The sequence below is a fragment of the Rutidosis leptorrhynchoides genome, chromosome 11 (genome assembly GCF_046630445.1).
Source record: "Rutidosis leptorrhynchoides isolate AG116_Rl617_1_P2 chromosome 11, CSIRO_AGI_Rlap_v1, whole genome shotgun sequence".
NCBI lineage: Eukaryota > Viridiplantae > Streptophyta > Magnoliopsida > Asterales > Asteraceae > Rutidosis > Rutidosis leptorrhynchoides.
In genome coordinates, this window is record NC_092343.1 from 20,605,228 (window position 1) to 20,632,647 (window position 27,420).

General features: G+C 35.8%; 2 protein-coding genes across 2 annotated transcripts; both read right to left on the bottom strand.

Annotated features, from left to right (window-relative positions):
* Nucleotides 1–418: 418 nt before the first annotated feature.
* Nucleotides 419–10,610, bottom strand: LOC139877247 (uncharacterized). Its single transcript, XM_071864660.1, has 5 exons — nucleotides 10,472–10,610; nucleotides 9,664–9,771; nucleotides 8,570–9,572; nucleotides 930–1,829; nucleotides 419–751 (listed from the first exon to the last, which is right to left on the bottom strand). The coding sequence occupies exons 3-4, from the start codon at nucleotides 9,356–9,358 to the stop codon at nucleotides 1,329–1,331; spliced, it is 1,290 nt and encodes a 429-aa protein (XP_071720761.1). The 5' UTR covers nucleotides 9,359–9,572; nucleotides 9,664–9,771; nucleotides 10,472–10,610; the 3' UTR covers nucleotides 419–751; nucleotides 930–1,328.
* Nucleotides 10,611–18,853: 8,243 nt separating this feature from the next.
* LOC139874347 (receptor like protein kinase S.2-like) lies at nucleotides 18,854–21,976 on the bottom strand. The gene is made up of 3 exons (XM_071861792.1): nucleotides 21,056–21,976; nucleotides 19,867–20,832; nucleotides 18,854–19,771 (listed from the first exon to the last, which is right to left on the bottom strand). The coding sequence occupies exons 1-3, from the start codon at nucleotides 21,974–21,976 to the stop codon at nucleotides 18,854–18,856; spliced, it is 2,805 nt and encodes a 934-aa protein (XP_071717893.1).
* Between the last annotated feature and the right edge of the window lie 5,444 nt (nucleotides 21,977–27,420).

Below are 27,420 nucleotides of genomic sequence, written 5' to 3' on the forward strand. Positions count from 1 at the left end.
GGTTCTTTGATGCTCTTGTAATGTAGACTTTGGGGGTACTATTGGATGAATATCCTTTTTCCATTATATCTGTTAAGGTTCTATTTTGCAAAATGTAACATCTGGTTCGGTATACAAAAAGGTCCGAATTAACTAAGATATTTGAGATCATATACATTACGCCACGGAATCAGCATCATCAGTTTCGAAGTAACAACTTCATCAAAATTATATTAATCCCAAGGCACGCTTGTTCCAAATACAGAACTATCTAGCAGAACCAGATACCCCAATGAACTGACATGTGATGAAGTCAAAAATTTAATCCCCTTTCTTTATGTACATACCTATTGACATACAATGTTAATTGATTAACATATACGATGAATTTGGAATTATCATATCATGATCTTTGAACAAGATCTACACAGATCCGATTTTAGTTTCGTATAAGATACAAAACAAAAGCATACATAAACCATGACACTACGACATAAAACACAAGATCATGAGCGGCCATTATTTAATGAAACAATTCTTCATGAATCAGCCGAAACTCAAACAATTCTAAATAAGGCCCATCAAAGTAGCTGAATAGTTACAAGTTTCAAATTCTAAAAAATACATACATTTTTAAGTTCATGATCCGAGTTAACCTTCCACAAAATAACCTCTATCCGTGCAATCGGTATCAGGCGACAACATTTGACTTTTGATCTTGCAATTGATATAACGTACATGTTTCGGTGGAAACTCCATCACCTCTGGACATCTGCATATAAATCAAAATTATCATCCGATTAATGATTCAAGAGGTGGAACTTTTTCTTAAAAAATCTATTGATGTCTCTTTGGTAATTTGATAGACGATAGAAATTAATGTAATCTATTATTATAAAATCCTAGCTTATCATCAACTTAATATCTAGGTAAAAACTATAATAACTTACTTGTAATTCCAGTGCCTTTTTAAGTTGTTTTACGACTACTTCTGCTGTTGGCCGTGCTTCTCTATTTTCATGTAAGCAACGATAAGCAATCGTGTAAAATGCATTCAGTGCTTCCGGCATGATTTGTGTTTTTATTTTCTCAAATACCACTTCATCGAGTTCTCCTTTTCCTTTCTTAAATCTATCTTTAATGAAATTTGGTAGATGCATACCTTCCGTTTCGTGGGTCTTAAACGTTGATCTTCCACACAATATCTCAAATAAAACGACACCAAACGAATATATATCAGACTCTTTGGTTAAGACACCCGACTTAGAGTAAAGTGGATCCACCTAGCCGCTTGTGCCGCACACTTTATCGATGGCATAGTCGGTTTCCTCATCTATTGCACTTTTTAACTAAAGCCCAAAATCACCAAGTTTTGCATGCCAGTCATCGTTTAGTAGAATATTAGCCGCTTTTATGTCCCTATGTATCACCGTTGCTTGTTTTTCAATTCCGCTATGAAGGAAATCCAATGCGGTTGCAATATCAATGCATATGTTGAGTCGTGTTGTCCAAGTAAGACAAGGATCATCCAAATGCCTATCAAGACTTCCTCTTGACGCATACTCATACACAATGATTTTTGAATCGTTTTCGACACAGTATCCTACAAGACCGATGATGTTATTGTGCTTATACTTGAAAAGAATTTGAAGCTCATTCTGAAATTCTTTTTCTCCCTGACCACCCTTTACATCCAATAGTTTTGCAACAATTGTATCATCGCCCTTTGAAAGGTTTCCTATATAAACCTTCCTGAAACCCCCTTGGCCGACACAATGTTTTTCATGGAAGTTTTCGGTGGCTAATTTGACGTCTTCAAGTGCAATCCTGAGGGTGTCTTTATGGTTTTTCTGTGAACCATGACATCAATTAAATAAAATATACATGCATTATAAAAAAAGGAAAATTTAAAAGTAAACACAATTTTGTACATTTTTGTACTTCTTGTTTGAACATTTGACTATATATATATATATATATATATATATATATATATATATAGTGGTAGGATCAAGAGGGAAGTAATCCATCGGGGGGAAACTGGAGAAAGCAATTTTTTTTTTTTTTTTTTCATTTTTTGAAAAAACTTTGTTCATGAACATTATAGATTGGATGAAAATATGAACATTTAATAAAGACACTTTGTGATAAATGTTTTTATTTTGGCCGGAAAACGCTCGAAGAAGTAATATATAACAATTATCGTGTTTTTCGAGCGTATGTTGAGGTTTTAGATATTAGGGTTTATAGGGTTTAGATATTAGGGTTTAGATTTAGGGTTTAGATTTAGGATTTAGATTTAGTTTTTAACACGAACGGTTTAGAGTTTAGGGTTTAGGGTTTAGGGTTTAGGGTTTGGTGTTTTGGGTTTATGGAATAAACCCAAAACACCAAACCCTAAACCCTAAACTCTAAATCGGGCTAAATTTTACTTCACAAAACATGAAGAAAAAAAACGTTCACATTCTTCACGAACAATATTATCTTGAATGTTATTTTTGTCGATCGTTTTCTCGCCAAAATAATAACATTCATCACGAAGTGTCTTTTCTAAATGTTCATATTTTCATCCAATCTATAATGTTCGTGAATAAAGTTTTTTCAAAAAATGAAAAAAAAAAATTTGCTTCCCCCCGATTGGTTACTTCCCCATTGATCCTGCCCATATATATATATATATAAAAAAGGAGCAATCATGAAAGAATATTCTTACTTTAAGAACAGAGTTAGAATAATTTTGGACCAAATACTATTTGAATTTAAATTTTAAATCTTTATTAAATTAAAAGTTAAAAGGGTGCAATCATAAAGTTAGTACTCCTTTTATACCCTTATATCTGTTATGAGAATTATGAAAATGAATGGTTCAAAGATATTCATACTGATAAGAGAAAAAATTGAGTTTACAAATGTTGGAAGCTTTGACGAGCCCAACACACCCACTATAGAGGACCTAGGTTATACTCACTCACTAGACCAACACTTTGACGTTGGTTAGCCTTTAATTTTATAAATCCTTAGTGCACAATAATATTTAGGCGACAGTGTCGACCATATATCTTTAGGCGGTATAACCGACCATGTATTACTTAGGCGGCAGAGCCGACCATATAATAAGAACAACAAAAGTACACTAAGAACTTAAACACAAACTAAGGCTTGATTGGGAAACTTAACAAAAACACTTATATTAAATTACAATTACAATATTACTTACAAGCTTTCTTTTCTCTACTTTCGCTAACTCACACTCTTCTTCTCTTCTTCACAACTCACTTCTTATTTCACTCTCACAACTTCACAACTTACTTCACACAACACAAATGAAATCTCCTCCCATATTTATACTACTCCATGGAACATTTTAGAACCTAGATATTTCCATGGATATATAAATATCTAGATATTTCTACAACCTACAAATATCTAGATTTTTCTTTTACATTTCAATTTCTAGATTTTTCTCTCATATTCTAATATCTAGATATTTTCTTATACATATTAATATCTAGATATTTTACCCATATACATTTACTAATTCCATATTATTCTAAATTTGCATTGTATTTTAACACTCCCCCTCAATGCAAATTTTCTTCCAACGATGTCTTGCAGACCATTCCAAGTGCTTCTCTGAATTTTGTAAACTTCGGTTTACTTAGGCTCTTGGTGAATATATCTGCAACCTGTTCATCTGTCTTTGTTGACATCATCTTGATCTCTCCTTCATGGACCTTCTCGCGAACATAGTGATAGTGCACTTCTATATGTTTTGTTCTCGCATGAAAGACTGGATTTTCTGCTAGACGAATAGCTGATAGGTTATCACAGAAAAGCTTTACTTGATAATCTGTTGATTGATGAAGATCTTCCATTAGTTGCTTCAACCACATAATTTCTTGTGTTGCTGATGCTGCCGATCGATATTCTGCTTCAGTGCTTGACAAGGATACTGTTGGTTGTCTCTTGCTGCACCATGATATTACTCCCGATCCAAGACTAAACATGTATCCAGTTGTTGACCGTCGTGTATCATAGTCTCCAGCGTAATCGGCGTCACAATATCCAGTTACGTGACATTCTTTTGTTTTCTTGCATAAAATACCAAAGTTAATAGTGCCTTTGACATACATTAAGATGCGTCGTACAACATCAAGGTGAGGCTTCTTCGGATTGCTCATGTATCGACTAACCACTCCAACTGCATAAGATATATCTGGCCGACTTAGTGTGAGATAAATAAGACTTCCGACCATCTTTCGATACATGGTAACATCTTGAAGACTTTTTCCTTCATCTGCTCGTAGTTTTGTATTCGGATCCATCGGAGTTGAGATAGGTTTGCAATTAAGCATTCCGTACTTTTGTAAAAGATCTCGCGCATATTTCTGTTGTCCCAGAAATAATCCTTCTCTTTTCTGCTCTATTTCGAGTCCAAGAAAATGTTTGAGTTCTCCAAGCTCCTTCATATGAAATCTGATAGACAGATTCTCTCTTGTTCTTTGGATCTCATCATAGTGATCTCCTGTGATGATTAAGTCATCCACATATACTAGCACTATGGCTAGTTTTCCTTGATCTTGTTTCACAAATAAACTAGAATCTGAAGGAGCAACTGTGAAACCACTTTGTACTAAGAACTCACCAATTTTCCCGTACCAAGCTCTTGGAGCCTGCTTCAAGCCGTATAGTGCTTTCTTTAATTTGCAGACATGCTCAGGATGGATCTTGTTCTCAAAGGCTCTTGGTTGCTCCATATAAATGTCTTTGTCAAGTTCTCCATGTAAGAAAGCGTTCTTGACATCCATCTGCCATAACTTCCAAGATTTGCTAGCAGCTAAAGCTAGTAGAGCTCGAATTGTTGTGATCTTCGCCACTGGACTAAACCTTTCTTCATAATCCAGCCCATATTGTTGAGAAAAACCTCTAGCAACAAGTCGAGCTTTATACCTTTCAATGGAGCCATCTGATCGAGTCTTCACCTTGTAAACCCATTTACAAGATATTGGTTTTACATCTTTTGGCTTTGGAACTAAACTCCATGTCTGGTTTTCTTTTAGTGCATTAATTTCTTCTTCCATCGCTTTCTGCCATTCTTGACTTTGTGCTACTTCTTCATAAGTGGAAGGCTTAATAGGTATTGATTCATCCACATGAGCAGCATTGGCATACCTCGGATTAGGTTTCCTCGACCTTGTTGATCTCCGTAATTCTTGCACATGCTCCTCGGCATCCATTTGGCTTGGACGAACCTCTTCGGATGTAGATTGATGTAACCCAGTTTTCCATGGACTCGTTTCCTTAGAGTACGATCCATCTCCTTCTTTAATTGGATCCGATATGTGCTCTTTATGTTCTTCTTTTTCTTCTGGACCTTCTTCTAATCCATGAGATTCTGGAAGCTCTATCTTTTGAGGTGACCACCATGAAGACGCTTCATCAAATACCACATTTCTTGAAGTATGACACTTTCCGGTATTTGGATCACAACATCTCCATCCTTTTCTTGATTCATCATAACCAACAAAAATGCACCGAATTGCCTTCTTCTCAAATTTGCTTCGTAGATGATCTGGCACGAAGACGTAGCATACACACCCAAAAACTTTGAGATGGTTGACGGTTGGTTTGATCTTCCATAATCTTTCATATGGTGAAATATATCCCAACTTTGTTTGTGGGAGTCTGTTAATCACGTACGATGCCGTCCTCATACATTCGGCCCAAAATCTGCCTGGTACATTCTTACCATGAAGCATACTTCGACAAGTTTGCGCAAGGTGACGATTCTTGCGTTCCGCCACTCCATTCTGCTGTGGAGTATTGGGACAAGTTAATTGTCTTCTAATCTTGTGCTTCTCAAGATAGATATTAAACTCAGTCGATAAATATTCTCCTCCATTATCTGTGCGTAAGCACCGAATCTTATTATTGAGCTCACTTTCTATCTTCTTCTTGAACTCTTTAAACTTCTGAAAAGTCTCCGACTTTTCTTTCATGAAGTAAACCCACACATACCTTGAGAAGTCATCAATGAATGTCACCATATACTTCATGCCTCCAAGTGATGTTTTTTTCACTGGGCCAAAGACGTCTGAGTGTATGAGCTCTAGTGGTGTCTTGGACTGATGTTGTGACTCCTTGAATGGCAATTTGTGAGCTTTTCCAAATTGACATCCAGCACATATTGTATCTGTTCGAATATCAATTTGAGGAAGCCCATTTACTATGCGTTTCACCATCATCTCCTTTAACTTATTGTATCCCACATGCCCAAGATGTTCATGCCACAGATCAGCCGTCTCATTCTTTCGAGTCTTATCCACATAAGCTGTTTCAGCAGATAATACATAGACCGATTCTATTCTTCTTCCATGCATAACTGGATTGCCAACCACCTTTACTCTCTTGAATACGGACACATCTTCTGGTCCAAAGAGCACATAATTCCCTTCTGCTGTCAATTGCGGTACTGAAAGTAAATTCTTCTTTAGGCCAGGGACAAGATACACCTTCTCGAGTTGGAGCTTTTGAGAGTCGCCTTCATTTGGAATTATTGTCTTTCCAATGTGAGAAATAGACAACCTTGAATTATTGGCTATCAACACGACTCTCTTTCCTTTGTAATCCTCCATTTCTTGCAGCTTTGTCCCATCGTTGGTCATATGATTTGAGCACCCAGAATCGATGATCCAATCATCTTTGTAGTTTATTTTTGATTTTAAAGTTGTTGTAAGAGCTTGATCATCTATGTCAGCTTCAACAGAAAGTCCAGCTTCTGCATCCCATGTTTTCTCATTAATGGTTGCTTCGAATGTGACCTCTTTCTTCTCATCTCTTGCGGCGGCCACATTTCCTTCAAAAGTTCGCCTTCTGGGGAATCTACAATCTCGAGCAAAATGACCCTTCTTGCCACAATTGAAGCATTCACCATTCTTTCTCTTATCATTTTCCCCGTATTGTTGGCGATGATCTCTTCTTCCTTGTTGAGCTCCCCGAACTCCCCCTGAAGTGTTGCCTTTTGATTTTGGGTGACCCTTCCACCCATATGTCTTACTTTCTTTCATCGCCTCTTGTCTTTGAGATGTTGCTTTCTTCTTATTGGTGAAAAGTGCCTCTTCTTCGTCTTTTATGGTTACTTCATTCATCTGCTTGGCTAATGCCTCTTGATTAGCCAACAAATTCTCCAGCTCTATTAATGATGGTTGAGTAGGCCATCCTCTCACAGCGGCTATAAATCCATTATACTCGGACCTTAAGCCATGGATGATAATTCTCTTCATCCTTGCATCACGCACTTTCTCTTCAGGAGCAAGTTGAGATATCTCACGGCAAATTGATTTCACCTTGGTGAAATACTGAGAAATAGACAGACTTCCTTGTGAGATACCCGCGAGCTCATTTTCCAAGAGCTGGAGGCGTGCTTCATTCTTCTTTGAAAATAATTTTTCAAAAGTTTCCCAAGCTGCCTTTGGTGTTTTCTCGTCACGGATGTGCTCCAATAGATCCTCCTCGATTGTAGTCTTCAATATAAATAAAGCCTTCCCGGCCTTGATGTTCCATTTTCTCAAGGCTTCAGCATTTTCTTTTGGTGGAGGCGTTGTGTCACTGCCAGCAACTATTTCCCATAAATCCTGTCCTTGTAGGTAGGATTCTATGCAAGTCCGCCAATAACCATAGTTGTGGTTATTGAGACTCTTGATTCCACTGCTCGTACTTGCAAGATCTGTCATCATGACGTCCAACGTCCAATAAGCTTGGTCCCTAACCGATGAGCTTTCACAGTTCCTAACTGTGCTCCGACAGAATCTTCCTTAGAGCCTTGGTGAAAACAAGCCGATGTAAACGTCCAACGTTTACCGATTTCCTCCACTAGAAATGGTCCCGAACGACCCGCTCTGATACCAATTGTTGGAAGCTTTGACGAGCCCAACACACCCACTATAGAGGACCTAGGTTATACTCACTCACTAGACCAACACTTTGACGTTGGTTAGCCTTTAATTTTATAAATCTTTAGTGCACAATAATATTTAGGCGACAGTGTCGACCATATATCTTTAGGCGGTATAACCGACCATGTATTACTTAGGCGGCAGAGCCGACCATATAATAAGAACAACAAAAGTGCACTAAGAACTTAAACACAAACTAAGGCTTGATTGGGAAACTTAACAAAAACACTTATATTAAATTACAATTACAATATTACTTACAAGCTTTCTTTTCTCTACTTTCGCTAACTCACACTCTTCTTCTCTTCTTCACAACTCACTTCTTATTTCACTCTCACAACTTCACAACTTACTTCACACAACACAAATGAAATCTCCTCCCATATTTATACTACTCCATGGAACATTCTAAAACCTAGATATTTTCATGGATATATAAATATCTAGATATTTCTACAACCTACAAATATCTAGATTTTTCTTTTACATTTCAATTTCTAGATTTTTCTCTCATATTCTAATATCTAGATATTTTCTTATACATATTAATATCTAGATATTTTACCCATATACATTTACTAATTCCATATTATTCTAAATTTGCATTGTATTTTAACAACAAAGACTGAACTTACCTGATATGATAAGGCTTTCTCGAGCTCCTCTACAACAACTTTCATTGTTGGACGCTTGTCTTGATTAATATCCACACACGCAACTGCAATTCTCAAGAATGCATCAAGAGAATTTTCGTTGGGACCCCTAAACAGGGCAAAATTGTTTTCAAGACTTTCTTCCTTAATTATAGGGTCTATCATTTCCTTCAGTGTTCCATTGTAGAAGCATTTTCGGGCCACAGATGCCAGTCCTCTGGTATCACTCCTCCTATAAATACCATCATTGGCTAACTTCCCACACGCAATCTCAAACAAAAGTACTCCGAAACTATATACATCTGTTTCTCTTTTACATTTGCCCGTCTCGAAAGTATCTCGATCCTGGTGACAACAGGTCATACAGAAAGAGTCCTGATTGAAAGAAACGTAATTTCGATTCGGTTGAAGGAATGCAGAGTAGCTAAAATTGCAAATCTTTGCCCCAAAATTCTCATCCACAATAATTGCCTTGTTCCAAATAGCACAATGTAATATCATCATTTGGTCTTCCATCTCATAATGTAAATACTTCAATCCACGCCCAACATCAAGGCATATTCTCAAACGTTTTGACCATGAAAGCGTAATAGACTTCTCTTTGAGCACCAAATATTCATGAAGGCTTTCATGACTAGGAGTCTCTAAAACGAGGATCATCTCGTGATCTTCATCACAAAATCCAACAAGAGTGACTGTTAGGATGCTTACAAGTTGTAAGCATTTCAATTTCATTATACAATAATTCTTTTCCATCTTTGTATTTTCCATGGAGGCGTTTAATAACTACAGCGGAGCGTTTCTTGGGTGGTTCACTTCTATTCTTCTCTTTTACGGTGCCAAACTTTTGTTGATCAAAATGTTCAAGTTCTGCTTTGTAATAGTAACAATCTCCGTCATGTCCGTCAAAGTATTCATTTGAAAAGTTATCAGTGGCCAACAATATGTCACTGAGTCGAATATAAAGGTGGCCAAAGAGATTTGCCTGCAACGTAACATTGTGATAAAGGGTAATTACTCTTTGAGCTTATACTTTGCTAGATGGATATAAACAAAATTGAAAAGAAATTGTATACTATCTGAATTCGTTGATTCCTCTGAAGCTATTATATTGACAGTGGCAAAAGATGGAAGTCAGCTAAGTGAAATAATATATAGTACCAAATGCAATGTAGGGATCCAAACTGAAAATGAAACGAACAGTATGTTTAGTTTATTAAAATGAGAATAAACAAACGTATTTCATTCTAATTAAAAATGTTTGAATTATGGGATGAGATTTTTAAAATGGTATCTAAAAAGGGCGTAAACAAAACGAATTTGAGCTTGGTTCATTTAGATCTCGAGAGCTTGAGTTCGGCTAGTGAGTAACTTTAAGTTTTTTTAAACAAAACGTAAGGTGTGGACGTGTGGTATACATATGATGCGTATCGAATTGTTTGGGTTTCACATGAAGTTAATTTGAGAGTGTATTGAACTTTACACATTTTATTATCGTTTGCGTCCAACCTTCAATTATCTTGTTGTGTACATTCAAGTTTTAAAATAATGTATTGTACATATCTACTTACTATATTTTTTTATTTTTATTTTTAAAGGCAATATTCCCAAGTTGTACGGTATGAGGATTGAACTTTGAACTTGGGTTTCCATTAGAGATTCCAAAGACCAGCGTTGACCGAGTAATTGGCCGATTTAGGGTTCGCACGATTGGGAGAGAGTTAAACGATCGATCGTACCTAATCCTCAATTTTTGCACTCAACCTAACTTTTACTTGATCAAGTAGCATATACATATTCGGATTACAAACTTGTTCAGGTTACTAATTTTGGCATACTAAATAGAAAAGGAAAGAAAAAACAAAAGTAGAAGGAGAGTGTTACCGAATTTTCATGTGTCAATTCAAATCTATCCACAATTAGGTCGGAATGTTCTTGGCCTTGTGTTAGCTCCTTCATTAAGCAATAACATGAAAAAATAGATGTTAGAAAGAAAAACTTATATCAAATGTTGCGTGTTTTGGTTTTGCTACAGTATTCGATTTCATTAACGGTATTTTTCAAGATGTCTTGTAGGCAATATATACGTCAATCTGTAGACTCGATTGTACGTTTTTTATATGGCAGGTGATATTTCCATTATAACTTTGATAAATTCACTATAGAGTACATCTATTTATGCATGTAATATGAATACTTATTGCATAGGTTTGGTGGATCTGTGAGTATCAAATATCAAGGTGGAAAACTCATATGAGTCACTTATAAATGTGCTTTAATATTGGACTTTAATTTTAATCATGTTATAATTTAATAAAAGAACTACAAAATACAATTATACTTATTTATGAAATATTAGTAAAAGAGAGGATAAGTGTGTATTTCATATAATTCTATGAAATGGTACATTTTACAATGCTAATACATGAGGTATTTATACTACAAAATTGGCATCCATTTTATGACTTCTTGTACATATATATATTATTATAAAGCCATCCATTTATGACTTCTTGTACATATACATATATATACATATATGTATATATTATTATAACACTCCCCCTTGGATGTCAATTTTTGTTTTGTTGGAGATAAACTACAATTTACTGCCTCGTTAAAAACCTTGGCCAAAGAAAAACCCAGTGGGATAAAAACTTTAGCTAAGGGAAAAAGAGTGCAGCATATAGTTGACTCCCCCTCAAGTAGACATTGTTGAGCTGTTACATCTTTTGAACATGCCTCATGCCAATATTATGAACATGCGTTCTGAAAATAGCAGTTGAAGATGCTTTGGTGAAAAGATGAGCAGAGTTCTTGCTGGATTGAACATATCTCATTTCAATCTGGTTGTCCTTGATGATATTTTGAGTGTATGAGAAGAATCTAGGGGGGTATGTGTTTTGTTCAGTCACTTTTGATATATCCTTCTTTCATCTGTGCTATGCGAGCTGGATTATCTTCATAGATAGTTGTTGAACTTTTATCGCGTTCTAGTCCACAAGAATCAATAATGAGTTGTGTCATTGATCTTAACCAAAAACATTCCCGAGTGGCTTCATGTAATGCAATCACTTCGGCATAATTTGATGATGTTGCAACAAGTGTTTGTTTTTTAGAACGCCATGATTTTGTGGTACCTCCATTTAGGAATACATATCGAGTTTGAGATTTATCTTTATGAGGATTTGATGAATGACCTGCATATACATAATCAACCAAATCTTGTTTTGAAGCGTTAGAATAAAATAATTTTAAATCGGCAGTTCCTCAAGGGTATCAAAATATGTGTTTGATCCTGTTCCATTGTCATTTGGTAGAAGTTGAGCTGAATCTTGCCAACAAATTAACTGCAAGAGAAATGTCAGGTCTTGTACAATTTATAAGATACATAAGAACCTCAATTGCACTAAAATATGGAACTTCCGATCTGTTAAGATTTTCATGATCTTCGCAGGGATGAAATAGATCAGTGTCAATATTGAGTGATCTAACAACAATGAGTTTGTCTTTAAAAGATGTTTTAAAATCTTTTCGGTATAAGTTGTTTGATGTACAAGTTAACCATTAGGCATATGCTCAATTTGCAATCTAAGGTAATACTTGGTATTTTCAAGATCTTTCATTTCAAAATAATTCTTTAGAAGTTGAATGATTTCATAGATCTCTTTATTTGTTCATATGATGTTAAGATCATTGTTTTTCATAATAAAATAACATGGCAAATAAGTTTATGTGTATACACTTTTCTTATCAAGTAATCACTTAATCAGTTATACCACATACGTCCTAATTGTATAGACCCATATAAAAATCTTTGTGATTTAATAGAATACATTCCCTTGGGTTTTGTATTAGATGCTTATGATACCTTAACCCTTCAGGTATATTCATATATATCACTATTAAGTGATCCATACAGATAAGTAGTTACAACATTCATGAGATGCATTTAAGTAACTACCAGGTTGATTAAGTATCTAATAAGTAATTGTATCCATTACAGGAGGATAAGTTTTCCTCATAATTCATTTCCGGTCTTTGTGGGAAATCTTGAGTTACAAGTCTAGTTTTGCCTTGTAACTTCATTTGCACATTTCTTTTTCGGATAAAAATTCATTTGTATCCCATACGTTTCACATTTTTCAAAGTGATAACGATTAATCCGAAAACTTTTCTTTTATTGAGCGATTCTAATTCAGCTCGTATTTCTCCTTTTCATTGAGCTCAATCATGTCTATTTTGATATTTAATGACAGATTTTGGTTCTAGATCATCATCTTTATTCATGATGTCATTGTAATATTATATGAAAATATCTCATCAAGATTTTTTTTTTTTTTTTTTTTTTTTTTCATTTCATTTCGGTTCCATAATATTGCATAATTTATCGCAATTTATGTATTTACATTTATCAATATCCTCTGCAGAAGGAATATTGATTTATGGTTCTTCTTGAACACTTTCTTTTATCTCATTATCAGCTGATTTTCCTTTTCTAGGATTTTTATCTTTGGAACCAATTTGTCTTCCACGTTTCAGATGTGGCAAAGACTCATGAGTGACATTATTGCCAGCTTTTGGAATTTCAATTCGAGCTGGAGCATTTCCTGCTATTATATATGATTTAGTCACTCTTTTGTATCTTTAAATACATAAAGTAATTAATTTGCAAATTCTTGCATATGCATTATTTTTTAACTTTCTTTTCGCATTCTTTTGTGCGAGAATCAACATACCTTAATTGATGTTCATACTATGAAACATCATTTTCTTTATTTTTCATTTCTCCCCCTAATCTAGGGAACAATGTTTCATTAAAATGACAATCATCAAAACGTGCTGTAAAAACATCACCCGTCATGGGCTCAATATATCTTATGATTGAAGATGTTTCATATCCAACATATATTCTCATCCTTTTAATGGTGTAATCAGAATAATGTGTTCTCAATTTAATAATTTGTGCAAGAAACTTTGCAAATGCCATATTACGGCTTGATAACACACAAATATGAGATCATCCGCTAGATGCGTCTATTAGAACCATGAAATATCAAAATGGTTCACATGATGGATGAATTGGTTCATATATATAACCTTGAATTCTTTCAAGAAACATTGGTGATTTTTCTCAATACTCTTTTCATTAATCACCATATGTGCTTTTCATCATATGCACTTTTAATCGCTTTTAATCATATGCGCTGTGCTTTTCATCATATGCGCTTTTCATCATATGCACCTTTTATCATATGCGCTTTTAATCATATGCGCCTTTTATCATATGCGCTTTTAATCATATGCGTTGCGCTTTTAATCATATGCGCCTTTTATCATATGCGCTTTTAATCATATGCGCCGTCCTAAGAGATATATATCTCTTCTTCTATATTACTCTATATTATTATATTATTAATTTTATTATGCACGCTATAAATTCAATTAGGTACCTATATTACTGTACCTGTTAATATTTAAATATACATGCAATCATGCATCACCACTAACTTCATAAATATCCACAAGTTGTTCGTAAGATACAGAGAATTCAATTGATATCAAATTATTATTTTATTATTTCTTTATTATTACTTTGTATTATTGATATCAATTAGTTGAAATTTTTGTTCAGTGCATTATTCATCTATCATTATCTATCATCTTTATGATCATAATTTCTAAACAGTATACATTGATAACCATATCTTCTTTAATGCTGTCCACTATCATTACTTACAGGGGCGGAAGATTCATGAGACAGGGTGTGGCGGTTGCCCCTGCTCACTTTTTTCTTCTAACTAGCGTAATAGCGTTTGTATGTAATGGGCTGGAAAATTATTAGTAGTATTTATTATTTCCCAGCCCCACCCAAAATAATAAATTAAAGGTAATTCAATTGGCCCATTAAAAAAAATGTAGCATAATACCTTAATGGTAGCCTATCAGAAAATTTAAACACAAAACTCCAATTATTTTGTTTACGTTTTTGTATATTTGATAAATTGTTTAGACTTTAATATTTGCTAGTAATATGTATGCTATATGCTATAATATTTGCTGGAACAAATTTATGTTTTTTTGGATAAATTATTTTAGTTCTTATCTCTCTTGCCCCCGCAGATGAAAAGTTCAAGTTCCGCCACTTATTACTTATCTATTTTTTTTTTATTTACTCATTTAGCTCATAAAAAAAATGTACTCCGTAATTTTTTTTTTTTAATGATTTATTTAACCAAAAGAGTAGTTGGGGTTGCTATGGAGATGCAAAACATTACTACGTTCATATGCTCTTGTTTTAGCTACCGACAATTGCGGTGCCCCCACACATGTGCTTAATAAAATAACTATAACTATTACTTTTATTATTATATTTTTCATCGTAACAATTGATTTAATTGACATAAATTTCATAGTAAATCATTCATAGTATCTAATTATTTTATTTTATCTAAACAACTTTACTTTTTACAAGGTACTCCCTATCTTGAAACCCCACCGTCTCCACTCTCACTTTGATTATTCCGAATAGAGGTTCATTATTGTGGGTTTGTTTTTTTTTAAAAAGAAAAATTGAAGACAGCTCATCGAGCTTTTAAGTGGTCGGCCATAGTACTACCACTTGCATAACTCTTTTTCTTGGAGATTAATAAAGTAAGACAATTTAATATTCCACATATCTACTTCTACAAAGCTTTGAATTGTGAATATATATACTTCCCTTTTATCTCTTAAAATGACCCGATTACTTCATGTATCAACATAATTTCGTTGGGTATAACCCAGAAAGAAGTAGCAACAGGGTCACGAAAAGAAAAGTATGTAGTAGAATACAAAGGTGTTGGTTTAGTGCTTTGAACAGAAATAGAAGGAAACGATAGTGAGAGAGAAACGGTTTTGATTTGCTAGTTCTTGGTGGTTATGGTTTCATCGAGCAAAAAGATTCAGGGGCGGAACCACTTAGTAGTTAGTGGGTGCACGTGCCACCACTGAAAATGGTAAATAAATTAGCGATTCGATACATCCAAAAATTAATTGGTAGATAATATTTGTTGACTGTAGTTACAAAAAAAAAAACTGAGAATTTGAGTTTTCATGGAGGAGAGCGTAAATTTGGTTTGGTGGGGAAGAAGACCCCATGTGTCCCATAGCCAATCACGATTGCACACATTGTAAACACTTTTGACTCTTTTTCTCTTACACCCCTACTGAAATGTAATCTTTTAACTTTTCACCCCTTTATTTTTAAGTAATAAGCTTTTGATTATAAGTATACTTAGAAATCAATATTACAATCTAACATTTGTTTTTATGTTTTTCTTTTTTAATTTTATACGTTTTTTAAGATGCAAAAAGAAGCTGTAGTATTCAATTTTGGTTAAACATCATTATTATCATTGAAATTAAAAATAACACCTAAATTCTTAATATTAAACTTTTCTTTTATTGATATTTTAGTTACGTTAAATTTTACTCTAAATATATATATAAAGTAAATTTATTATCTGTGCCACCACTGAAAATATTTTCTGGCTCCGCCTCTAAAAGGATTCAATGGTGGTGAAGGTTTCATCAAGAAGGTGATACCCGAGGTGGGTGTTTATATATGCGTAAGTAATATATATATGTGTATCTTAATATCTCCCTTTTTTTTAAACTATCTCTTTCAAAACAGGTTCATTTTATGATCGTTGTAAAGTCTTGGTTTTCTTGTTAATTAATTAATTCAAAGTAATTTAAATTAAATAACGTCAACAATTTTTGGAATACCTGATGAGTATAACTTAGTGATGGAAGAATCCAAGCTGGTAACTTCTTGATGAGAAGACACATTGGAAGTTTCAGGATCTTCTGACGGTTTCAGCGGCGGAGGACGGTGGCCGGTAGAAAACTTGAGAGGTGGAAGTGGTGGTTGAGCAACTAGAAGAATCACCATGATTATACGGAGCTCTTCGTGCTGATAACGTGTTATAATTTAATAAAAGAACTACAAAATACAATTATACTTATTTATGAAATATTAGTAAAAGAGAGGATAAGTGTGTATTTCATATAATTCTATGAAATGGTACATTTTACAATGCTAATACATGAGGTATTTATACTACAAAATTGGCATCCATTTTATGACTTCTTGTACATATATATATTATTATAAAGCCATCCATTTATGACTTCTTGTACATATACATATATATACATATATGTATATATTATTATAACAAATCATACATTTTAATTTAATAGGAGTATTCCGGATCAATAATTAAACTAAAAGATATGACTCATGGTTGATTTTCTATTAGGGAATTGCCAAAATTATACTATTTTTCAAAGTTTTCTAACAAAATATACTTTTTTAAAAAAAATTAGCAAATTACACCATTAAGTCGACCTACAATTTGGTCGTATACCCTATAGTGTGGTCGACTACCTTATTTTTCAAGATAGTCGACTAAAAAATGAAAAGGGCGACCACTTTCTTGGTCGACCACCACAAAAATTTGATGGGTAAGTTCCACATACATTATATGACTAATATAGAGTGGGTTCCACATACATGACTATTTGGTAAACCACTTACACACATCCGATTAAACTAATATAGAGTGGGTTCCATTATTTATTATGATGTAAAAGATGCAGGTTGACTAACCAAGAAGCATGTGTATTGAGATATGTATATTATTATTTATTATTTTCATTTTCACATATACCAATTTTTGGTAGTCGACCATGGATTTGGTCGCCCCCTTTTTTCTTGTGGGGGTAGTCGACCATGAAAAAATGAGTGGTAGTCGACCATGTTTACATGGTAGTCGACCGGGGACTCAATGAAGCTTGGTCGACCACCTTGAAAAATGAGGTGGTCGATCAAGATATATGGTGGTCGACTAACACTTTGGTTTACCCAATGGTGTATATTGACAATTTTTTTTAAAAAAGTATATTTTCATTGAAAACTTTTTAAAATGGCGAATATCCCTTTTCTATATTCATACTTAGTTATCAGTGTTTTTATATACTACTATGATATGATATGATACAAAATACAAAGAAACCGACTCACTTGCTTCAATTGATTAAACTAATTTGTTGTTGGTCTACGAAATTAAAGATAGATATTCACCTGATGATCATCGCTAATCTCCGGCAACGACAGTATCTCCTTTCCTCCGGTGGTTTGTGCATCGAAAAAGTTGTTGACCACTAGTGGTATAAATGAATTGACAGACCGACTTACAAAGGAAATGAGTTGTGTCGTGTTGAAAAGGTAATTACCATAAGGTGCATAGTGTTGAATTGGATGCGGTTGTGCGACAGCAACCTGACAGAATATAAACCATGGTTAAATTCTAAGACGGTTATTGTGATTAAGTTTTGACGTCAACGTTTGATGTCAATTGTAAGATTTTTTTTTTTTTTTTTTTTTTTTTTTTTGAAAGGCAAGCTTGCATCAGTCCGGACCGAAGCCTAGTCATCATTTGCACACACACACGCGCTTTCGGGCAGGAAACCCGAACCACACTCTGAGGATCCGACCCTTAAACCATCCCGAGGGGCAGGCGGGCCGGATCTTAATCCCGGAGCGGGTCGGTAAAACCTTTCCTTTGGGCCACCTTCAAGGAATAATGTTTCAATTCCCAGAGCGGGTGACGAGGTTCGAACCCGAGACCTCTAGCCCTGCGAGTACACAAGTGTAACCGCGGTACCATTGAAGCAATGCTTCGTTGGTGTAAGATTTTGTTTTTTGCATTCTAATATATATTAGGTATTAAAATTAAATTTATATAGATGTGTTAAGTATATTTAGTGAGTTGGGGTCTTTAGTTCCTGGTTTTAGTTCGAATCTTGTCTAAGACGAATATATTTAGTGATGACTAGAGAGTAAGAGTAATCCCAATGGGATGGGGTCGGATTACTCGCCCTCCCGGGTATCCCGAAAAGGAAAAATCCTTCTACCTTTGTTAAGTATGAATTAATATAGATAGATGTTGACGTCATACGGCTCGTCAACAGCAAGCGTAGATCTATTAGCGACTTGTTGGACGTTTGTCTTGAGTTTCATTATCATATAAAAAGGAATAGTCTTATAATAAATTACTTACTAATGCTTTCTCAAGCTCTTCAACCACGCGGTTCATTGTTGGACGTTTGTCTTGAGTTTCAGCCACACACCGATATGCAATTTCTACAACTGTGTCTATAGAATCTTTGTTTGCTTCCTTAATTATTGAAGGATCTATTTTTTCCATTAGTGTTCCTTTAAGACCGATATGCAATTTCTACAACTGTGTCTATAGAATCTTTGTTTGCTTCCTTAATTATTGAAGGATCTATTTTTTCCATTAGTGTTCCTTTAAGGTAGCATCTGCGTGCCACATCTACAAGCCCAGCTTCACTCTCCTTCATGTACATTTCATCCCAGGCCACCCTTCCATATAACATTTCAAACAAAATTACTCCGAAAATATGTACATCAGAATATCTTGTTAACTTAGTTGTCTTCCTATATTCTGGATCCACGTAAAATGCACGGCCACGAGTTGAATTCAGTTGAAGAGAATCTTGGTTAGGAGGAAGGAACATCGAGTGCCCAAAGTCAACAATCTTTGCCCCCAAATTCTCATCTAAAGCAATTGAGTATAGTGTCAAATCATGGATTATCACCGTCTTTTGGTCTTCCATCTCATGATGCAGGTAGTTTAATCCATACGCAACATCATGGCATATTTTCAAACGTTTTTCCCATGTAAGAACGGATCTGTCTCTGTGGTTTACCAAATACTCAATAAGGTATCCATTAGAAGCAGCCTCAATGACAAGGATCTTCTCGGAATTCTCATCACAAAATCCAAGTAGAGTGACTATGTTGTGATGCTTACAAGTTGTAAGCATTTCAATGTCTGTACCGAATACTTCTTCTTCTTCGTTGTCTTCTCCAGGGCGTAGGCGTTTAATACTGACAGTGGTGCTTCTCTTGGAACATTCACTTTTATTCTTATTTTCTACAGAGGCTGAATTCTTTTTATCCCAGACTTCAACTTCTGCTCTATATACATCATAGAACCCGCTTGTTAGACATAAGTAGGTCCGAGAAAAGTTGTCGGTGGCTAAACGTATATCCGCGAGTCTAATCTTCATGTGACTGAGTTGAGATTTCAAGCGTTCCAAGTTGGGTTTCTGCAACAAAGAGGGAAAAAAAAGAAAAAGGCTGCTACTTAAAACTAAATTTATATAGATGTTTTAGTCTTATATACTCTAATATATTGACTTACTAATGCTTTCTCAAGCTCATTGACAACGTGTTTCATTGTTGGACGTCTGTCTTGAGTTTCAGCCACACACCAATATGCAATATCTACAAATGTTTTTATAGAATGTTTGTCTGCTTCCTTGATTATCAAAGGATCTATTATTTCTATTAGTGTTCCCTTACGGTAGCATCTGCGTGCCACATCTACTATCCCAGCTTCACTCTCCTTGGTGTACATTTCATCGCCAGCCCACCTTCCAGACAACATTTCAAACAAAATTACTCCAAAAGTATATACATCTGATTTTCTTCTTAACTTACATGTCTCCTCATATTCTGGATCAACGTAAAATACAAAGCCATAATACGAATTCAAATGAAGAAACTTTTGGTCAGGAGGCAAGAACATCGAGAGCCCAAAGTCTTCAATCTTTGCCCCGAATTTTTCATCTAAAGCAATTGAGTCTGTAGCGAAATCACCGTGTATCACCCTCTTTTGGTCTTCCATCTCGTAATGTAGGTACTTTAATCCATGTGCAACATCAAGGCATATTTTCAAACGTTTTTCCCAGCTAAGAAGAGACATGTCTTTGTCTTTGTCTTTTTCCAAATAATCAATAAGGTATCCATTAGAAGCATCCTCAACGACAAGGATCTTCTCGGGATCTTCATCACAGAATCCAAGTAGACTGACTAAGTTGCGATGCTTACAAGTTGTAAGCATCGCAATGTCTGTACCGAATACTCTTTCTCCTTCAATGTCTTCTCTAGGGCGTAGGCGTTTAATAATGACAGTGGTGCATCTCTTTTCTACAGAGGAGGCAGAATTCTTTTTATCTAAGTGTTCAAGTTTTGCTCTATACAAGTCATAGAACGGGGTACTTTGATAGAAGTATGTGTCAGAAAAGTTGTCGGTGGCTAAATTTATATCCGCGAGTCTAATCTTCATGTGACTGAGTTTAGATGTCAAGCGTTCCATGTCGGGTCTCTGCATGCAACGAGGGAAAATTAGGAGGCTGTTACTTGAACTGAAAAGAAATTGTAGTTTAGACTATTTTTACAGTTATGAGTAATACAAAAAACCTAAGTCAACCGCATCACCTGTTTAACACATTTGACCACCACTTTTGAACACTTCTAAGTCAACCACAAAAAATCAGGCAAAATGTGATGGTAAAAAAAAAAAAGGAGATAGAGAGAGAGACTCTTACATAAAGCCTTTCATACTGCACCTGAAGCTGCAACACTTCCATAAGTTTATTGACAATAGAGTTCATATCCGGGCGTAGTGCTCGATCATCATTTGTGCAAGAGTATGCTGCTGATAGGAAAGTGATGCCTGATTTCACGCCTATTTGATCATTTAGGATGGATCGAATCACAGCCAGTGTTCCGTTTTCATCATGAAATCTGACTAGTGGAGCTAGAAACCTATCAAATACATCCGGAATAAATGCTTTCCTCATGTATAATATTTCAAATAAAACAACACCAAATGAGTAGATGTCCGACTTGTACGTCACACCTCCAGTATTTTCTATTGCTGGGTCCACATACCCTTTTGTACCAATAGCTTCTGTGATGAGAACTCGACCCATCTCATGTACTGAACGTTGGATGGAATATTCAAAGCCAGATAACTTTGGCTCAAACTTATTATTTAATAATATCGTAGAGCTATTGATGTTACGGTGTATAAATGAGTAACTACGTCTATCCTGATAATGGATGTAACTTAAACGCGCAACACCAATACATATCTTCAATCTTTGAACCCATGTCAGGGTTGGCTTGCTTAGATGCATCTCGAGGCTTCCCTTGGCCAAATACTCGTTTATGATCACCTTCTCTCCTTTTTCATTACAAAACCCGATAATAGAAACAATATTTTCATGCTTGAGACTAGAAAGTGCAGAAATCTCAGTTAAGAACTCGAGTCCTCGCTTATGCTTACTGTCTAATCTCCGTGCAACAATTTTCACCGACTTACCTAACAGCAAGAGCTTCCCTTTATACACCTTCCCCAACTCACCCTGGCCAATGACATTTTTCTCATCAAAGTTGTTGGTGGCTTCTAAGACTTCTTCAAGCGGGATTTGTAAGTGACTAAACTTTGAGATTGTAGATTCCATGTTTCTATCCTTTCCAAAAAAAATTCCATGTTTCTATTATTCAAATGAAAAAAAGAAAAAAAAAAAAAAAGACTCAAACAGTGGATTACAAATGAATTTGAAGGTGAGATATATGAAAGCAACCTAGATCTCTTGGTTATACTTTATTATTTTTGTATCATTTTTAAATAAACTACACAAGTAGTGAATAAATTAAGTTGTAACTTCTTTTCAGGTGGGATGTTACAGTGGTCATGGGCTGTGTGCCTGTGTGACACACTGTTATTCAGTGCTAAGATATATACGCAGTTTTTCGTGATCGTTTTTCTACTCTTTTCCTGCACACCTCAAAATATGATGTTGTTGGATTTAAACATGAAATCAATTGTGAATATATAAAATGTTGGAAACTAAACTTGATTATGGGCTATTTGTTTTGGATTTGGGCTTGCAAGTATACAAATATTTTGGATCAAGATTATAGCCCATTATGTAGAAACTTCTTGTAATATGTAGTAGTAAAAGTGTGTAGAATGTGTGTAGAATAATCTTGTAAAATATCTAGGTCTAGAAATACTAGGAAATATCTAGATAGTAGTAGATGATGGAGTGATCTAGACTAATCCATTGAGTAGTATAAATAGAGGGCTTCACCCCTCATTTGTAATCAAGCAACAAAGCAATTCAATAAGCAATAAAAGAAGAGTTTTCAAGATCAATCAAACTTCTAAATCATCAATCCTCTCTTCCATAAATAATATACATAACCTCCTATTTCTAACAAATTGGTATCAAGAGCTTGGTTCGACAAGATGATGGCCAACAATGTCATCACATTTCCTCGCCTCACAAAGGATAATTATGATCGATGGAGCATCCAAATGAAGACCTTCCTAGGTGGACAAGACTTATGGGAGATTGTGGAGGAAGGCTATGAGGAACGTGCAGAAAAAGGTCCTCTCGGCAAGGAGAAAAAATTAATGAAGACGAACGATCAAAAGGCTCTTTCCATCATCCAACAAAGTGTAGATGATGGAGCTTTTGAGAAAATTGCAAGTGCAACCACCGCCAAGAAAGCATGGGAGATCTTGGAGAATTCTCACAAGGGAGTTGAAAAGGTGAAAAAGGTTCGACTACAAACACTACGAGGTGAGTTCGAATCCTTAAATAAGAAAGACTCAGAATCAATTTCCGATTATTTTACAAGAGTCTTGGCGATTGTCAATCAATTAAAGAGGAATGGTGAAACTCTAAGTGATGTAAGAGTCATTGAGAAGATTCTTAGATCATTAGATTCAAAATTCGACTATATAGTCGTAGCCATCGAAGAGTCTAAAGATCTAGAATCAATGACTATCGATGAACTCATGGGTTCACTACAAGCCCATGAAGAGAGGTTCAATAAGAAAAATAAGGAGCCTTTGGAGCAAGCTTTACAAGCAAAACTCTCTTTCAAGGAAGAGAACAGTGAAAAGACTCATCAAACGAGTCAACGAGGTCGTGGTCAAGTACGTGGCCGAGGACGAGGGCAAGGATATATCAAACGTGGAGGTTATAGTTCTTACAAAAATGAAGAAAGAAGTCAAGATTTTCACCCGACAAGAGGTCGTGGGAGAGGCTACACAAGTAGAAAGCCAAGGTATGACAATTCTCAAACCAAATGCTATAATTGTCATAAATTTGGCCACTATGCTTCGGAATGCGAGAAGTCAAACAATTACGTGCAAGAAAGAGCAAATTTTGCACAAGAAGATACTGAAGCCGTGGAAAACACTTTGTTACTAGCATGCAAAGGTGAAGATAACGGAGAATCAAATTTGTGGTATCTCGACACGGGTGCAAGCAACCATATGTGCGGTGACAAAAACATGTTTGTGGAGTTAGACGAGGTAATTAGTGGAAATATCACCTTCGGAGATTCCTCTAAAGTCCTGGTTAAAGGCAAAGGTAAGATTCTCATCCGCTTGAAAAATGGAAGGCATCAATTTATCTCTAACGTGTATTATGTGCCCAATATGATGACGAATATACTGAGTATTGGACAACTCTTGGAGAAAGGCTATGATATTCACATGATAAATCGTACCCTTTCTTTAAGAGACCAAAAAGGAGGTTTGATTGCTAAGGTGCCAATGTCAACGAATAGGATGTTCATGCTAAATATTCAACATGACATTCCAAGATGTTTAAAAGCATGTTTCAAAGATAATTCTTGGCTTTGGCACATGAGATACGGGCACTTAAATTTTGGAGGCTTAAAATTATTATCAAGTAAAGGAATGGTGAAGGGTTTGCCTCCAATTAATCATCCGGATCAAATATGTGAGGGATGCCTTCTAGGAAAGCACTTTCGAAACAGTTTTCCAATAGAAGCTTCTAGTAGAGCGAAGAAACCTCTAGAACTTATTCACACGGATGTGTGTGGACCCATCAGCCCACCGTCTTTTGGTAAAAATAGATATTTTCTTCTATTCATTGATGATTTTAGTCGAAAGACATGGGTCTATTTTCTAAAAGAGAAGTCGGAAGCTTTTGGAATGTTCAAGAAGTTTAAAGCATTTGTGGAGAATCAAAGTGGTCTCACCATAAAGGCGTTGAGATCCGATCGTGGAGGAGAGTTCACATCCAAGGAATTCAAGGAATTTTGCGACAACAATGGCTTACGACGTCCTCTAACCCTTCCGTATTCACCTCAGCAAAATGGTGTTGCGGAAAGAAAAAATAGGACCATTCTTGATATGGCCCGGAGTATGTTAAAGAGCAAAAGGATGCCTAAGGAGTTTTGGGCTGAGGCAGTGGACTGTGCGATCTATCTATCAAATCGCTCGCCCACTAGAAGTGTCAAGAACAAAACGCCCATTGAAGCTTGGAGTGGAAGGAAGCCCGGCATCTCACACCTTCGAGTGTTCGGTAGTGTGGCATATGCTCATGTACCAGATCAGAAGAGGACGAAGCTCGATGATAAAAGCGAGAAACTCATATTCGTGGGTTATGACTCAAGTTCGAAGGGTTACAAGCTATACAATCCCAATAATGGTAAAGTAATCTCAAGTCGAGATGTGGTGTTCGATGAAGAAGAAACATGGGATTGGAATGTTCCCGAAGAGAAGAACTACGACTTTCTCCCTTATCCATTCGAAAGTACTACAAGGAACGAAGAATATCTAGAAGTTCAAGAACCTTCTAGTACACCATCTCCGCACTCTCCACGTACTCCAACCACTACACCTAATGAAGTGACACCAACATCAGGAGGAGAATCAAGTAGGCTACAACATCACACAAGGAGCATTGAGGAGTTGTACGAGGTAACTCAACCTATGGAGGATCTAACATTGTTCAGCCTTCTTGCCGATTGTGAGCCAATAAGTTACGAAGATGCAGCAAAAAGCCAAAAGTGGAAACGTTCCATGGACGAGGAGATTCAAGCAATCGAGAAGAATGATACGTGGGATCTTGCTACACTTCCAAAGGGACATAAGGCTATTGGTGTAAAATGGGTGTACAAGGCCAAGAAGAATTCCAAAGGTGAAGTTGAAAGATATAAGGCAAGGTTGGTGGCGAAGGGATATAGTCAACGAGCCGGCATAGACTATGACGAGGTATTTGCTCCCGTCGCTCGTCTAGAAACTATAAGATTGATAATCTCACTTGCGGCTCAACATAATTGGAAGATTTATCAAATGGATGTCAAATCCGCGTTCCTTAATGGCCACTTAGAAGAAGAAGTCTATATAGAACAACCTTTGGGATACATCGTGAAAGGCCAAGAGAATAAGGTGCTAAAATTGAAAAAGGCCTTATACGGGTTGAAGCAAGTGCCTCGGGCATGGAATAGCAGGATAGACAAGTATTTCCAGCAGAATGACTTTACGAAATGCCCCCATGAGCATGCCCTCTACACCAAAGTTAGCAATGATGGAGATGTTATGATTGTGTGCCTATACGTGGATGACTTGATATTCACCGGTAGTAATCCCAAAATGTTTGAGGAGTTCAAGAAAGCAATGGTTCGGGAGTTCGAGATGACCGACATTGGACTTATGGCTTACTATCTTGGGATCGAGGTAAAACAAAAGAAAAAAGGAATATTCATATCCCAAGAAGGTTATGCGAATGAGGTGCTCAAGAAGTTTAAGATGACTGACTGCAAGTCAATGAATACACCGGTGGATTGCAATCTCAAATTGTCAAAAGATGATGAAGGATACTTGGTGGACCCAACACAATACAAGAGTTTGGTTGGAAGTCTGAGGTACCTAACCTGCACGAGGCCAGATATTCTCTACGGAGTTGGACTAGTAAGTCGATACATGGAAGCACCTACAATAAATCACTTGAAGGCGGCCAAGAGGATACTTCGCTACATCAAAGGTACGATTGACTATGGCCTATTTTATTCGCCTTCTGAGCACTTCAAGCTAGTTGGATACAGTGATAGTGATTGGGCTGGAGACATAGATGATCGTAAGAGTACGAGTGGTTTCGTGTTCTATATGGGAGATACGGCGTTCACATGGAGCTCGAAGAAGCAACCCATTGTGACTCTGTCAACGTGTGAAGCCGAGTTTGTAGCAGCAACATCGTGCACCTGTCATGCAATATGGCTCAGGAAGTTACTAAGTGAGCTTAAGTTTTTTCAAAAGGAACCTACAGAGATATATGTGGATAACAAGTCTGCGATTGCTCTAGCAAAGAATCCAGTCTTCCATGATCGAAGCAAGCACATCGATACGAAATACCATTTCATCAGGGAGTGTGTTACAAATAAAGAGGTGCAGATAAAGTACGCGAAGTCACTTGACCAAGTTGCTGATATTTTCACAAAGCCTCTAAAACACGAGACTTTTCAGAGATTACGGAATATGCTCGGAGTAACGAAATCAAGTTTAAGGGGGGCTGTTGGAAACTAAACTTGATTATGGGCTATTTGTTTTGGATTTGGGCTTGCAAGTATACAAATATTTTGGATCAAGATTATAGCCCATTATGTAGAAACTTCTTGTAATATGTAGTAGTAAAAGTGTGTAGAATGTGTGTAGAATAATCTTGTAAAATATCTAGGTCTAGAAATACTAGGAAATATCTAGATAGTAGTAGTAGATGGAGTGATCTAGACTAATCCATTGAGTAGTATAAATAGAGGGCTTCACCCCTCATTTGTAATCAAGCAACAAAGCAATTCAATAAGCAATAAAAGAAGAGTTTTCAAGATCAATCAAACTTCTAAATCATCAATCCTCTCTTCCACAAATAATATACATAACCTCCTATTTCTAACATAAAAACCTTAGACTATTAATAGTTACTAGAACATCTCAACAGATGCTTTTAAATGTGTATTTTACAGCTTTTTTGTTATAGTAGTTTTCTCTGAGAAAAAGTTTTTGAGAAACGGGCTAAATTTGAAATTAAAATTTGATTTCTATATTGTCAACTTGCTAATAATATTTGATCATAGAAAA